The sequence below is a fragment of the Gigantopelta aegis genome, chromosome 4 (genome assembly GCF_016097555.1).
Source record: "Gigantopelta aegis isolate Gae_Host chromosome 4, Gae_host_genome, whole genome shotgun sequence".
NCBI classification, from domain to species: Eukaryota; Metazoa; Mollusca; class Gastropoda; order Neomphalida; family Peltospiridae; genus Gigantopelta; species Gigantopelta aegis.
In genome coordinates, this window is record NC_054702.1 from 50,316,666 (window position 1) to 50,333,343 (window position 16,678).

The 16,678-nt window shown below is 35.2% G+C and overlaps 1 protein-coding gene across 1 annotated transcript; it reads left to right on the forward strand.

The window, feature by feature from the left end:
* Window positions 1-126: 126 nt before the first annotated feature.
* On the forward strand, window positions 127-13,936 carry LOC121370668. Its single transcript, XM_041496057.1, has 4 exons — window positions 127-1,706; window positions 5,746-6,150; window positions 9,135-9,248; window positions 10,437-13,936. Exons 1-4 carry the CDS (start codon window positions 998-1,000, stop codon window positions 11,429-11,431), a joined length of 2,223 nt encoding a protein of 740 aa, XP_041351991.1. The 5' UTR covers window positions 127-997; the 3' UTR covers window positions 11,432-13,936.
* The last annotated feature ends 2,742 nt before the right edge of the window (window positions 13,937-16,678 follow it).

Genomic DNA, 16,678 nt, shown 5'->3' on the forward strand with positions numbered 1-16,678 from the left:
GGGGCACACTTTTATATTTACACACTTTTACACTATATTATAAAGCAAAATATCTGAAACGTTAGGGGCACATGCCCCCTCCCCCCCCCCCCCCCCCCCGCGCTTCCTACGCCAGTGATTAGTTACAAGTAAAAATGTGTTTGGAACCCTAAATATAGCTGTTTGGGAGTAGGCCTAATGCAAATATGAATAAACATTGTTATCCAGATTGGGACATTTTATCAGCCCCCTCCACGTACCCCACCCCCGCAAATATGGAAGCCAGTATACCTATGACTAGGATTATCATAAGATTCTTGGATTTCAGATGGTGAAGAGCGGATACTTCTCTCACAGTGTTTAATAGAGCTCTTTAGATACCTCATTGCTCAATTTCCAAGCGCCACCCCCTCCCCCTACGCAAACTTAATCATAATGTTATGCGCCTACGGACCCTACGCAATGGACATAATATTATGTGGAATGTTATTAGTTATATTTGTTAGGGCTCGTAATATTCTTTTGTTTTTTTCTCTCACTTTTTTTTTTCTCAATCGTTCCGTTATATGAAATAATAACACTGATCGCTGTCAAGAATGCCTGATCAGCTTTCTTTGGCCATTCCAAAGCAGCTTGCGTAGCGTAGCTCTGACGTCACACTGTTATTTGTGAAACTGTTATTCACGGAAGTCGACGCGCGCTGACTCACTGGCTGTGACGAATTGATGAAAACCTTACGTATCTTCTTTGGAACAAACCATTTTTCATAGGAGGTAGCCGAGAATGTTTGCTATTTCTAACAGTACATACATTATATACACTGTGCTGAGCAATGACATCTCTCAGCTAGGTTTCAACTTTGTGAAACGGTTGTTTTTAAAATAACATTTTGTGCGTGACGAGTTGTAGAGCGCTTGTTTCGTCGTGATGCACTCGGAGGGTCAATACGTTCGTAATCATATCAGCTACGTCAGTCAGGCTAACTCATTTACGACTGACGTCATTGCTATCCCACGACATGTCTCAAGCTGCGACAAGTAAATGTGAACAAAAAATGGAGTCACGGCAAAAATCTGGGTCATTTAGCAGTAGATCGTCCGAAGATTTTTCCGAAACCAGTTTCGATGGCGAGAATGACGTTTTGGTTGGGTCTGCGACTCACCATCTTGTCCTGTTTTCGATGACCAAGGGACACACCATGTCCTCGCTGACGCGTATGCCCCCGGCTCAGCTGGCAGAGATTCTTCGTGAATTCTACGGAAAAGTCAGAGCCAAACTTGACGATAACTCACCCGGTTTACGCGAAATACGCGCCGGTCTTCACAAATATTTCCTGAAAGAAGCAGGATTCGATATTATTAAGGATCGAACGTTCCTTAGTGCCAATGCCAGTTACGAAATGGCAGTCAGAATGGGACCCAGGAAATGCCATCGTCTTAGAATCGAAATGGATGACTTGCAACAACTTTATTTGAGTGACGCAATGAATGTAAACAACCCAGAGTGCTTACAGAATAAGGTGTTTTTCGATATAAATCTGTACATTCTGAACAGGGGTAAAGAATGTTTGCGTGTCATGACCAAAACGGATTTTGAAATCACCACAGATGAGTCTGGAACCAAGTTTGTTTGGCTCAAGTATGACCCGAAATTTAACTTACACGAAAAAGGAGGCTATGGTGATGTCAAAGGAAAACAACTTGGAGAGAAAATGTTTGAACGACCAGGTATTATAAACTTAGGGTACATTATAGTAGAAATGTTTGAACGACCAGGTATTATAAACTTAGGGTACATTATAGTAGAAATGTTTGAACGACCAGGTATTATATAAACTTAGGGTACATTATAGTAGAAATGTTTGAACGACCAGGTATTATAAACTTAGGGTACATTATAGTAGAAATGTTTGAACGACCAGGTATTATAAACTTAGGGTACATTATAGTAGAAATAGTATTTCTTTGGTTGTATGCAACTTCAATATCTCAAGATAAATATGGCTCAAATTTTATTTTAACGATGTAACTATATGCTGTGACTTCTCAGAATCAACTACAATGTAGTTTTAAAAATTGGTTATCATATTATATCGATGACTGTACATAATTTTTTATATATTTGTATGTATTATATGATTTTAAAATGTGTACTTAATGATGGACACCCCCCCCCCCCCCCCAATATTTTCCTATTTAGAGCATAAGTTATATTCCTGCCAATTAGTGCTGTACCCAGCAAGTCCATTTTATTGTCACCTTCCCATAAACAGGACAGAACATACAATGAGTTTACAAGAGGGGAAGTGGGGTTGCTGACAGGGTACTGTACATAAACTTAAATTTTGTTACCAGGGTTGTATTTAAAAGTAGTACATGTACCAGTAGATTTTATCGCAAATACTAAGGTCGACAACAGTCACTTTTCGCACCCTTGTTATGGCTTCGTACACAGTAAATAACATATATGTGACGGTAATTTTTTTATATCATATATTTGACAAACGGTACTTTTTATTTCTTTCTTCTTTTAAAACATAAACTTAATATTTTGTCCAGAATTTAATGGGGAAAAAAATATATCGACCTGTAAACAATGTTTATCTGCTCGTTATAGAATTTTGACAGGTTGGTAGACCAGTTTTTAGTTTAATGTGGCAAAGCATTGTAAACATTTTTTAATATAGCTAATTTTGAATTTGAATGACGTTAGTATTCCAATTAAGTCACATTGCATCTCCTTACAAAAACCATGACGTTTCCATTTTAAGAACGCTGGAAAAATTCCAATACAAAATTGCTATTGAATTTTTGTTTTATACATTACCAATTTGTACCGGTACCTTTTACGAAATATGGATTTCAAGTTCTATTACGTTAAGATACATGTATGTTATATTAATTGTCAATGAAGCTAAAATCAGGGTGCGAAGAGTGAGGGATCTTTTATATGCACCATCCCACAAATAGGATAGCACATACCACGTCCTGTCATATACCAGTTGTATTGCACTGGCTAGAATGAGAAATAGTCCACTGACAGAGATCGATCCCACACCGACCACACATCAAGCGAGTGCTTTACCACTAGGCTACATCACGCCCCCCGCCCCCTGAAAGATCCCCTAATTATTAGATTGGTTACTGCCAGATCACATTAATTTAACAGTTAACATTAGCACTAAAACCAAGCTATAGTCAAAGACCATTTTGTCCTGTATCACATCACAAAGTTTGGGGCTATTCAAATATTATGTAACGCTTAGGTAGTGGGGGGGTGTAAGTCCCAAGTGTTAATGTGGCGTTACAAGGGGTGGGGGGTATATTGAACAGCATTTCGTAACACAATTTTGTTTTCTCTTAAACATGCCATGCCATGACAACACTATATAATGTAGGTTTTTAGAGGTAAATGTAAACCCCCAAAAATCAAGCTGAAATGCTTTAATACACCAGACATTTTAATATTGTATTTATATGTTTTCCCAAGGAGATTCTTGGGATTCAGGTAAAAGCAGAGGTGTGCCGTTGACAACTGGTTTTTCCCCCATCGTACAGCAATATGTCATTTTAATGATGTCATCGTAGTACACATGGATGATGGGTATAAATAAACATTGCCACATTGCTTTGTCAGTGTGTTGAGGGGTGGGGGGTATCTCTGAGTGTTACGTAATATTTTGGAGGGTGTATGGTCTAGGATTACGGGGTGTTACAAGGGGGTGGGTGGTTGTCTAATTTTTACCAAAATAGCGTTACGTAATATTTGAACGGCCCCTTTCAGAGATCACTAAGCAATTCTAAAATGTTCAGTGGTAATTGCTAATAAATTGTGAATGATTGTTGCTTTTAAAAAAAACCCAAACAATTAAATCTATTTGTTCTTTCTAGTGTTTTTGTAATACAGTAAAGTACACTTATAAAGGAACATGATTAGAATGAACTGAACATAAAGTCCCATTTTATCTCCCTATACATTAACAACCAACTTATGCAAATGTGTACAGCAAACTACTGCTATAACGAAGTAACTCATGATCCCTTCCGGTTCATTATAACAGTACTTGACTGTACTATGGATCAGATTAGTCAATCATTGATTATAATTTTTAAAAATGAACAATTTGAATATATTGATGTGATTGAAACATTTCTAAAAAAGCTGACAATGATACATGCGTGCCAAAGGCACGTAATTGAGTGCAGAATGCAAGGAAAATGAATGAAAGGAAAAAATGGAAAAAAAACCCGGAATTCTGCCAATTAGCGGAAGAATCACATGCCTGTGTGATGATCAGTTATAAAAATTCATAATAGATTGTGTGGGAAAATATTTCCTGTAATTTTCTCTAGTTCACGTGATGGAATTAATGTAAATTTGTTGGTGTTGGTATTTGTTTTCATATGTATAAAGAAAAAGATATTAAATAGTTATTAAAGGTAAAATTAGCAATTTGTAAGGCCGCTTCTTTTTTTTGTGTGGATTATATTTGTTGTGTCTCTGAATTTGTCCTTTACAGGTAAATTTGAAAAGAGAGTCTGGCAACCTCGAGCCGTACCACTACTTTTTACACTGTGCCGTCCCTGTAATTCTATTATTTGCATACTTTGATTACACTGGATATGCTAGATAATATTTATATATATATATATATATATACATATATATATATATACATATATATATACATATATACATATATATATACATATATATATATATATATATATATATATATATATATATATATATATATATATATATATATATATATATATATATACCGTACACTTTTGTTAAATTTGATGCCGTAGAGTTTTAATTTTATTATTTTGGAGTTTACTTATGACATTGAACATATTCAGCCTAGTACAAAAATGCGACAGGAAGAAATCCAACACAAGGTGAACCGGTTTCGGATAAGGTTGTCGAGTACATGTCTTGTTGTACATATACATGTATGTAACATAGTCTTGTATACATGTATTTAAGAGCTAATGTCAGTATAAATAACATTAATGGCCAAAGAGTATATACATATACATGTACATGTATGGGCATATTTGTCCTTGAAGTGGTTATACCTACGGGTATATATATATTTTTATATATATGACGAGGTTAGTTGCCCTAATGAGCATGTAACAATGTTCTTATTAATTTAATATAAATATAAAGTAATTTTTTTACCAGTTATTAGAGCTGTAATGACATGGCATATCGCGATACGAGGGCCATGATACGATACATCAATTCAGAACAGTGTATCACGATACTGTATGATACATTCATGTTTTGATAAACTTTGGTAAAAAAGTTGAAGCAAACATTTACAAACTTACAAACATGCACAGTGGAGGAATGAAAACATAGTTTTGACATTCAGTTGCTGGAATTCCTGAGCATTAGGTTATCATGTTTCATAAACTTGAACTAAACAGTTTAATTATCGATGATTGATCTGAAAAGAAAAGTACCGGGATACGTATCGTATTGCGACCCAAGTATCGGGATACGTATCATATCGCAACCTCCCATATCGTTACAGCTCTACCAGTTATATCATTCTCTTATTATGTGTGTACTGTAACCTCTTCCATGATTATAGCAAATTATTTAGCAGTTCAGTACAAATAATTTAACAAAGTAAATAGTGTGTACGGTTAAAAATGTTGAACATTGCCAGTCAATTCAGCAAATTAAGTGTTTGCAGAAATGTTTTTAATTCTTTATCTACAACTACTAATGACACTTTATTTGTTACAGGTGATCCCAGGTGTCCTGTTTTATCATTTCTAAAGTACTTGACTCATCTTCACCCAATGACCGATGCCTTTTGGCAGAGACCAAAGAGAAACGTCAGTGATGCAGACTATGTCTGGTATGACAACACATCCCTCGGTAATTCAACACTTAGCAAAATAATGCAGAGGATGTGCATCCATGCTGGGCTGAAAGAGAACTATACGAATCACTCAATTCGATCTTCTTACATTCCATTAATCGAGACGATCTGTCAGGACATTTTGAACGCGGGGAAGTCATCAACTATGCCGCCTCCTTTAGTGATGACTCAAGCCAACTCGGTGGCTGACGATGATGGGTCATCTAATGAAACAGAATCACGTGACGGTGACCACGAAGAAGAAACGGGTGATGACCGATCTGTTGGTAAGATGTATAGACTTACTACATGTACTTACGTTGCAAAATGTCTGTTTGCCAGTTACCTACTGGGAACAAACAAAGAGAACATTTTTTTCAGTATCACATGATTTACTAGGCTAGTTTCAGAGATCACTACACAATTTTAAAACATTAAACAATAGTTGCTAATCAATTTTCAGTTGCCTAGAAATATTGCTCAGTCGGTAGAAGAGGTGAGATATAGCCCTGTGGTAAAGTATCTAGAATTGATCCCCACTGCATGGCGGCAACAGGTTTCCTCTATCAACTGTGTGGTCCGTAACCATATGTCTGACATGATATAACCATAATTAAAATGTGTTGAGTGCGTCAACTTCTTCCATGCTTCCGGTTAGTAGATCACTCGCCTGAGGTGCTTGTGTCATAGGATCAGGCGTGGCGCAGGAATAATTTTAGCAGAGGCGGTCTAGATTGTGGTGACTGAAGTTTATAGAGAGTCAAACATTTGCTTGAGTAGGGAGAGGTTTTTGTGCACCTGGGGATTGATTCCTGTTTGCGAACTCATTGTCCCCCCGCCCCATCAACATGTGGCTAGAATATGCAGGGGACAATATTTCAAAATCTGAGGTAACCGGAAGTCTGTTCACGTGGTTTTTACCTAGGTAACCAATTGTTCGGTTACGTGAATTATATTTGCGTAATCTGTGGATTACCTGATCGGTTACCTCAAAGTTACGTTGAAATTATATTTTAAATACACAATTTTTAGCTCAAACATAAAGTTAAAACAAAATACAACAAAAAACAAAACGTTTTATAAAAGTTTCTTTAATGCTTGCAAATCGAAAGAAGTGACTTGTAGATGTTTCTTTTGTTTTCGTACGATCGTATTCACCACTTGCCATCGGGATCGCAAAAAGTAATTTTTAGTTGCCCGAATCTAAAACCCACTGTCCTCGGGCATCGGGCCACTGTATTCTAGAACCTCTGTGCAGCTTGCGGAAGTTAATACTATTGTAAAAGAACTAAATATCAGCCCAGTACTGAAACAAAATAGATACATTTGGAGGAAAAATGCCCATTCCCTGGTGCATGATTAGACTAATAATTAGGCTACCATGTGTCACTGATATGTAAAATTTAATATACAGCAGATTAGAAAAGCCCACCAAAAACCCAAACAACAAATGTCCAGTTCCTCTGAACTATAAAACAGGCTACTCATTGGTGCATGAATAAATCTTAAAATAACATAAAAAGAAAGATCACAATTTGATACTGATATTTTGTGGTGGCGATGCTACTTTCACTTTATTGCTGGCACTTCAGTACTACAGTGATGTTCCAAATGTTTGTTATTTAAAGCTCATTATGCGATGTTAGTATTTGTGAAAAAATTTCATTTTTGTTTACGTTAAAACCGTTTTCAACCTTTGTAAAATTATAGGCAATCCAATATTATGTCTACATATATTCCTTTAGAGATAGAATAGCAGCATATAATTTAAGTGCCTTAGCGGTCCGTGCACATTTCTTTAAAACTTTTGCCTCGACTCTATACTGAGCCTTTGGTCGCAAGTTACAACCGTTGCAATATACCGTTGTCTACTGTCATCTACTACATCAAGTATCTAAAAATCAGTCTAAAACATTTGTTGGAATACTAGCTGTGTCTGCATGAATAAACTTACTGTAATCGTGAAGTCTGCAAGTTTTAATTTCTGAACGTCTACAGGTCACGACGTAACCGATTTGCGGTTCGCGTAAGTTTAATTTTGCGTAACCGACACGCGAACAGAACGGCGGTTCACGTGAAATATTGTGCCCTGAATATGTATCAAAATCCATGATACATGTACGTGTATACATGTGCATGTTTTCTCTTACAACTATACGAGTCATACAATAGCTGATGATTAATTAATCAGTAGTGATGCCATAAGATTTGAACCAAAACTTTACTAAGTAAAATGCTGATTTCACATTTATTATTATTCGACACAGGTGGAGTTTTAATGCAGGTTAAAATGGTTAAGAAAGGCAATTCCACAATACGATGGACATGACCATTTAAAAAAAAAATCATTATGAAAAATACTAATTAACATTTATTTGTCTAAGGAGATAAATTGAAGTTTGTGAAAACACTTTTCCCCACAGATTGGATAGCAGCTAACATAGACTTGAATACACCAATCATAGTATATCTGTCATTTTCTAATTATCTGACAGGTGCTAATTCATTATGATGCAAAGATGACAACATTCTCATAGGTTTCCTTGAGAGTGGCGAAAACAGCACACTTAACATGTATTCAGTATCAAGCATAGCTCAGTGATAATGTTTTAAAATAAAAAAAATTGTACTTTTATATCTGTTTTGTTTTGTCTTTTTTTTTGTCTTGATAATTTGATTCAATATTGGTTTGTTTACCAAAGCTCCAGATGCTTTTAAGTCTGACCATAGAGTTTATTATTAAACAAAATTATGTGTGTCTTTTTAAAGATTTAATTTTTTGGTATTTAATGCTAATAATTTACTAATATGCTTCATTGTGTCTTTGACAAATTTATGTAACTTTTTCATTGATGTCTATACCATTTTAAAATTTTACATTAATGTTGATCATCATATAACTTTGTTTGACACCCAATAGCTGATGTGTTGTTTCATAAACGTACAGGACGGGGGTGAGGGGGGACAACTGCCCTGCCCCACCAAGATTAAAGCAAATCCTCAGATTCTGACAGAAAAGATAGAGATATTCGGGCAAAATGATCACCATGTATTTCTATCATTCTACTCACAATTATTAGTTGTAATTCATGTTAAAAGGGGCAGAATGTAGCCCAGTGGCAAAATGCTCGCCTGATGCAGGGTCGGTCTGGGATCGATCCTTCAAGCTTGTTAGTGGGCCCATTTATTTAGTATTTATTTAGCAGTATTCATTAGTATGGAGATAATAGACTGTTGTTTGTTATATTAAAATGGTGATATCTATTTACAGGTTTACAGGCAGCAAAACTCAAAGTACTTCAGCTTTTACGAAGCCTTCTGGTTAAAGATATTCAGAAGTTTGCAGACTGGCTCAAAACAGTTCGCGTGGAACATCGCTCGGGAGGTGAGACAGTTCAGAACACTACCGGTAGACCTTTAAAGCCTCATTTGTATGCAGGCCTTGACCTTAAAACTTTCCAGTGGTAGCCTGCCAGGCTACTAGTTTATAAAATCTGGTAGCCCTCAGTCAAAATTGGTACATAGGTGGGAAAATGGCCAGTCTAGGTGAACTTTGATAATCTGGTAGCCCGAAGTGGATTTCGGTAGCCAAAACGCCGCAGGGCACAAATCCAACTATGGCTTTAAATAAGCCTGTTTTCTCTATAAATGGACATGTTAGATGCTTTTGGTGCAGTTTACAATGGCTGAATTTATGAAAGATATTTATTCTTCAGTCAAGGATATGCATCCAACTTCAGAGTTGCAACATGGCAAAAATGCATTTTCATGGAACTTAAATCTGGCCTAGTGCTAATCGGTTAAATAGTCAATATTGTGGCTTTAAAGGGACTATACCCCTCAGTTTGCTGCATTGTAAAATGTTTTCAACTAATAAAATTTTGTAAAGGCTAGTATTACATATTAAATATATATTCTTTTGTTGAATATCATATTCAATGTGTTTCCGATTGTCCTTATATTTATAAATAGCCTAAACTGGATTTGGTATCCCAATAATTTGCTACGTTCATATAAAATTTTACCTAGTATGAACACTAGTACGATCAAAAACACTTGATATAAAACCACTACTATTGTTTTTTAGAAAAATATATTTAATACAGTAATTACAATTTTACAATAATTAAAAAGTGTGTTGGTCGACATCTTCTTAACGATCACTGAAAAATCAGGATTGTCTCTAATACTCACTCTGGCAGGAATTTTTGTTCAGCCAATTTTCAGATATATATAATATAGTATTTCCTTGAAAACAATTAAAATGTGGTTAATTTAAGGAATATTTTATTAGCCAAGGATTAAATATTGTAGCCATGCATATATAAAAATTAGTAATTGGCTAATTTGGCAATGTACAGGGTGATCCTTGATTTACTATAATATTCATCAATGTTTTGGGAGGCACTTTGATGTGTCGGGAGAGGTAGCTGGGTCGGTGCACTCTCAGCACTCTTCCAATGGATCTGGATCTAATTTTGCTTTTAAAATGTATTATTTTGCTATCTTTACCCCACCACCACCCCCAAAAAATGTTACATATAATATTAATGAGAACTACTGCTGTTTTCAGAGCTGATTGTCCTGTGCAGTCCGGTGGACCAGACTTCTGTTGACCTGACAGATGAACATGGATCATCTGATAAAGCAGATCACTCTTTATCAACGAAGAATGTTTGTAGTCTGGCTGGAATGCGAGACAAAATCCGACAGAATGGGAAAAGTGGAAGCTTTTCGTCATCCACATCATCTGGCTCATGTTCGAGCATGGATATTGGCGGAAACAACTTTTTGATTGAGAAACAAGATTCTGTGTCCTTTAAGCCGGGCATTTTGGTGAAGAAGGTCGAATTTGATACAGTTGCGGGTACCTCATGCTCAACGAGCGACTCGTCTCCATTCAAGGTCACCATTCCATCGCAGGACACTATTCTCGTGACAGGCATCAGTGACAGAACGCAAGTGCTACTACACAACAGACTGGGTCATACATCGGAAAAAGATTCACTCTCTAATCGCATATTTTGTTCGGAAAATGAAGTGGGTGTTGTTGCCATGTTAGGTTCCTGTGATAACTTGAAAAGCAGATGCGAGAAAGACTTGGCAACAACCCAGCAGCAGATGCCCGTGCAGCAAACGCAAATCCAGGCTAAACATGCCATACACAAGACTACTGTAATGCAAAAAATAGGTGCAAAATACGACACATGCATCAAGCTGGATGTTGGGGCCCAGAAAGTGCCTCAAGTCAGTGAAAAGAAGATGGGTCATTCAACCATAAAACTGAGCCCCTGTTTAAAAAGACAGGCTAGAGTTGAAGGTGCAGACAATCACACTGACATTCCACTGCCGAAGCGGTTTTGCAAGAGCAACAGTGACGTAACGACAGGGTTTGGAAGCAGTCGTATTCAGTCCGTGCCCACAGGCTCACTGGATACACCAAACTACACACGTTCTTTTGATTTCAATGATGAGTCTATAATGTCATCGCCATTGATGAAAAAAAAGAGAGTCACATTTGGCAATGATGCACATAACATGACTGTGAAAAGAGAATCTGTGTTGTGACTAATGTGAATGAGCATGACCACTATAAATTTAATTCATCCTTTCACTTATCTTGTTTACTGTAATCCACATAAATCAGACAATCACTATGATCTCTATTTATTGAGGAAATGAATACCTATTTCCATATTGTTGAATATTTTTAGCGACAGCTACAAATGTATATAAATACAGGTTGCCAATGACAGATTCAGGATACCCACTGGGTGCCCTCACCCCACTCTGTTTGGTTTAAACAAATATTGCAGTAGATTCACAAACTATTTGCTGTTGAGCTAATCATGATAAAAATAATAATAAAAAGCCTCAAAGTAAAAAAACAAACTTGTAAAAAGGGTCCCCTTTCAAACCAACTTCAATGTGGCAACTGCTTTTCAAATTTTCTGGATCTGCCCCTGGTTACTGGTATTTCATGCATGGCTGTGAATGCCAGTTCCTATCTGGTATGGTAGTAGAAAGTTTAGGGTCAGTGTAAATTACACTGTAATGAAGTGACAGATTACAGTGATTATGTTTATTAAATCAGCTGAGTAAAGTAGTATGATAGACACATGTAGTAGAGAGCTTATTTCTTGCACGAATCTTTTTATTTTAAAGACTGTCAATGCTGTCATTGTAAGATGTTTCCAAGTAATAGCCTTTTTAATGACTAACATTAGATTTAAATTAATACATTTTGTTTCTTGAACTATCAGTGTCTGTCTGTTTAATGTGCTTTTGATTGGCCTAGTGTTTATAGCAGCTCAAACTTCATTTTATTTCTTAATATACACATTTGAAATTATTGGAAGGGAAAATACAGTTTGGGCTACTACAAACATTGAGACAACCAGCAACATATTCAATATAATTGTACAAACACTGATATTTTAAACAAGGAAATGCATTTACTGTAATATGTAATTTAGTAATAGAAAAGGCTCTGTTAGTTGGAACCATGCTACAGTGACAGCAAACTCAGGGCAATCTTTTTAATCAAGGAATTAACAGATATGTCAAGTAGTAGTAGTTGTAGAGAACATACATCCAGTTGCGAATGTGTTCAGTGGATTGAACAAAACTTGATGTAATAATAATACAAACCATCTGGCCATCTGCTATTACGGTGATATGGATGATAGGAAACTAAGATGTTTTAGGCTGGTTTTATCATATTTTCTTTCACATTTGTGTTGCATACATGTACATTTGTATATGCAAATCTTCACTGATATTTTGAATTTTGAATTTTAAAGGTGCATGTTCATCTGTTGCAGAAATTACATAGACACCTCAAGACTGTGACAGTTAAAACATTTATTAATCTTCTCATCATAAATAGTGCCATTTAATATTTGATAATTAACATACAGCAGAAAGCACAATATTGATACAATTCCACTTGCAAGGTTTGACTGTTTACAATGTAGTGCATGCTGTTAATTGAAAACACAACACTGTTTTGGGATCCTACAAGCATTAGAATGACATCTGGCTCTGTTGTTATAAAACTTTAAGTCTAGTCTCAAGTCCTTTAATAATACAGTTTTGCCTGTGCAAATAGATTTTAGTTAAGTCTTGAGTGTAGACATTAAACGTTTACTAGCATATGCTCCTGTGCATATAAATTAATATTACAAGTAATCCAACACAAAATAAAGTGTAAACATTTAGATTCTATAACAGTTTCTGTACAATGTTGAAGAGAGGAAGATCCACCTTTAATATGTATTATGTATATAATTATAGATTTTGTAACATCAGCCTCAATGGTGTAGCAGTTACGTCATTAGGTTTGAAGCTGGTAGGTGCTGCCTTCAAATCCCAGTACCAGCTCCAACCCTCAGCTCAGTGACTAAGTGTCATGCACTGACTAGTCACCAGCCTCTGTTGGTATCCAGGACAGCATTCTTGAATGTTCATAAACTGATATACCAGTAAACACAATAATACATTTTAAGAAAACTTTATGAAGTGTCATATTGTGTTTGCTTAGCCATCAAAGTTGGTTGAAATTGTTAAATTACTTTCAACTTTTCATTTGTGATTGTTTTTCTTTGGACCAAGAAGTTTAATGTGTCAAGTGAATGTGATATTTTTTCTACACAAAACTTCTATTGTTATACCCTCAGCATACATGTGAATTTCGAAAATGTAATTGTATAAATATTACAGTGAAACCTATCTTATAAAAAACCCCAACCAGGACTCTACATAATGTTTGCTGGTGGCCTTTATATACAGGTTACATCTTTACAATGTCATCACATATTTGTATGTTAAAGGGACTTTTTCTTACACACCTATTCAGGATAACACTATTGGAGACTTGTGCTATCAGATGACTATATCCAACACAATAGCTATGTTAGAGATCAATTTAAAGAAATCAGAATGACTGCTCCGTGGTGAAAATCTACATGTCAAACTAACCTAAAACCGTCTACCAATAATGTACAAGTTAGATGTACAATAATTGTACAGGAGTATTCAGCATAAATAAAGAAAAGATGTTTTATTTTAAAACCTTGTTTTTCAGAATATGTAAGAAATAGAATACTATACTCATGCCTATTAGACACCAGTCACATGTTTCTGACAATTCATTTTAAAGCATATAACTTACTTTCAGTTGTTAGATACATTAAACAATGTTTAATCTCATTGGTAGATATGAAGGCCACTCATGCAGGGCTCACACTAGAACAAATGTTGCTTTAGCCAATTTTCAGATACATGTATGTAGATATTTCCTTAAAAAATTATTAAAATATTGGAATATTTTATTAGCCAAAGACTAAGTGTAGCCACTTTGTATAAAAATTAGCAATTGGCTAATTTGGCAATGAACAGCTCATGTAGTTTGCTCTGAATTATGAGGTGTTTTCTTTTTCCAATAATGGTTTCAAAGATCCCTTGTAATACAGGTTCATCTATATTAAAGGGACACACCCTAGTTACGGCTATTTGTTAACCATTACGGCGTTGTTTTTTGCTATTAAACCCCATTTTTCACAAATAAAATTGCACTTTACTTGCATTTTATTATTTAGAATACACATTTCCATTCACCTGAACTGCTTTTTGGTAATCCTGATTTTTGTAAAACCACGAAATGCATTTTTTGCATTTTTTCACAAGACGTTCTGTCAAGAAAAAAACGTTAAGCAAGCGAGGTCCAATCTATTTTTAGAGGGGATATTTCCATTTCAATGTCACAGAAGTTGGTATATCACGTGACCGTTATCATTTTGGTTCGGTTTGTTTTCTCGTGCATGGTTCGCGCAATCAACATCCGATTTGTTGTTGTTCATTTGTGAGATTTTTCTTCACAGTTCGTGAACATTTTCAGTAACAATAAAGTTCAGACAAGTAAGTGTCTCAATACAAAACGTTACAAACCCTTAAAACCAATAATTTTGCTATGTCTTACGATATCTGGAGAGGCGATACAACCAGGACAGAACAGTTGGAACATGTCCAGGAGAGGTGAAACGAATACACCCCAAGTCTGTGAAATTTGTCGTGACGTAGGCATTGTTGTGCTTCGAGCGACATCTACCGGTGACATCAGAATACTAACTTTCAAAATTATTTCAAGCAATTGGGACATAGGGATTCCCATGGTATTTATTTTTATAAAACCTGCTTTTTCACTCCATTTGATAAAAACGTGATCTAAGTGTGTTACAGGTTTGTAGTCTTAACTTTTAAAAAACCTAAACTTTCTGAATTGCAAACCCAAAAACAGTATTTAGTATCACTTTAACAAACAACAGGTATAATAAATGCCACAAAGTTATCTTTTATAGATTAAAAACTTTAATCATTGCAAAATATTTAATCAAAATACAGATTGAAACCAATTGTAACTGACAAAGAATCATACCTGTCAGTCCATATATGTGTAATACTATCACTAGAGTTGCATATTATCACTGTTTAATCTGTATGTGGTCAGAATGAAAATTCTTCTAAAAAACCCAACTTTTAACAAATTTATCATGTCTTGTTTGGCGGTACGGTTTTCAGGTTTACATTAAATAGACTGTAATGAATTATTGGGTGTTATTTTCATTAGAGATTTAGTTTGAACCTATTGTCATTAGCTTCATACAGTGTTAACTGTATATGATGCAAAAAATTGTGAATGTATATATATCAAAGTTTTTATAAACCTTCAAGTTGTTATTAAAAAATTTTAATGTACCCTGGTTACATGTACATGTATATTTGGGAGTTTTTATAATATTTTTTGCACATTTTAAGTGTTGAGGTATTTTTGCAAGAAATTTGTATTACAGTTTTTAAGACAAATTAGTCTTGTAGTTTATTGTTGGAGTTAAAATTTTGTTTAAAATTTTTGTATGCATGTTATTTTTTATTCTTAGTGACTTGCTTTACTTTCAAATTTGTCACATTTTTCTTATTTAAACAATAGGAAATAGTTTGTATTTTAAAACTGCAATTTCTTTTCCCCTTCCAGTATAGTTGTTTATTAATGCAAAACTCAAACACATCTAGAGTTTTAATAAACTCATGTTTTCACTATCAGCTTTAATACATGGTGTAACATTTTAGCAAATGATAGTCGTTAAACTCTGTGTTCATAAGTGTAATATCAGAGCATGAATGAATGAATGAATGAATGTTTAATGACACCCCAGAAAACAAAACACACATCAGCTATTGGGTGTCAAACTGAAATAGAAAGGAACTGTATTATTTGAAATAGTTTTAAACTACTGTAGTAATGTAAAAGTTTAAAGGAGTCTGGTGTTGGACTAATGTTCCATAACCACTTTTTCAACAAGAAGAAAAAAATAATTCTGCTCAGTTATATAGTTTGAGAAACCATTATGGCTTTGTCATTCAAGTCCTTTCCCTCCCCCCCCCCCCCCCCCCCCCCCCCCCCCCCCCACCCCCCCACCACCCCCCCCCCCTTTTTTTTTCACACCTTGTGTATAGCTAAACAATTTGGAAATGGGTTACTGTAAGTCTTTAAATATGACAAACTGTGCATTTCTGTGACTTAGATTGGTGACTATAGCCAACATAATTTGAGAAATAGCATGTCACAGTTTGTGTGACAGTTATCAAAAATGTTTCAATATTACAAATATCCTCACGATTGCCACTATATGTTAAAATAGCTTTGTATTATTGTTTATTAAGTATAAGTTATTTTATCCAGTTTGACTTTTAGGTGTATGTTTTGCATCCATTTAAATTTCAATTTTTAAACATTGTATAAAATATACTTTTGTT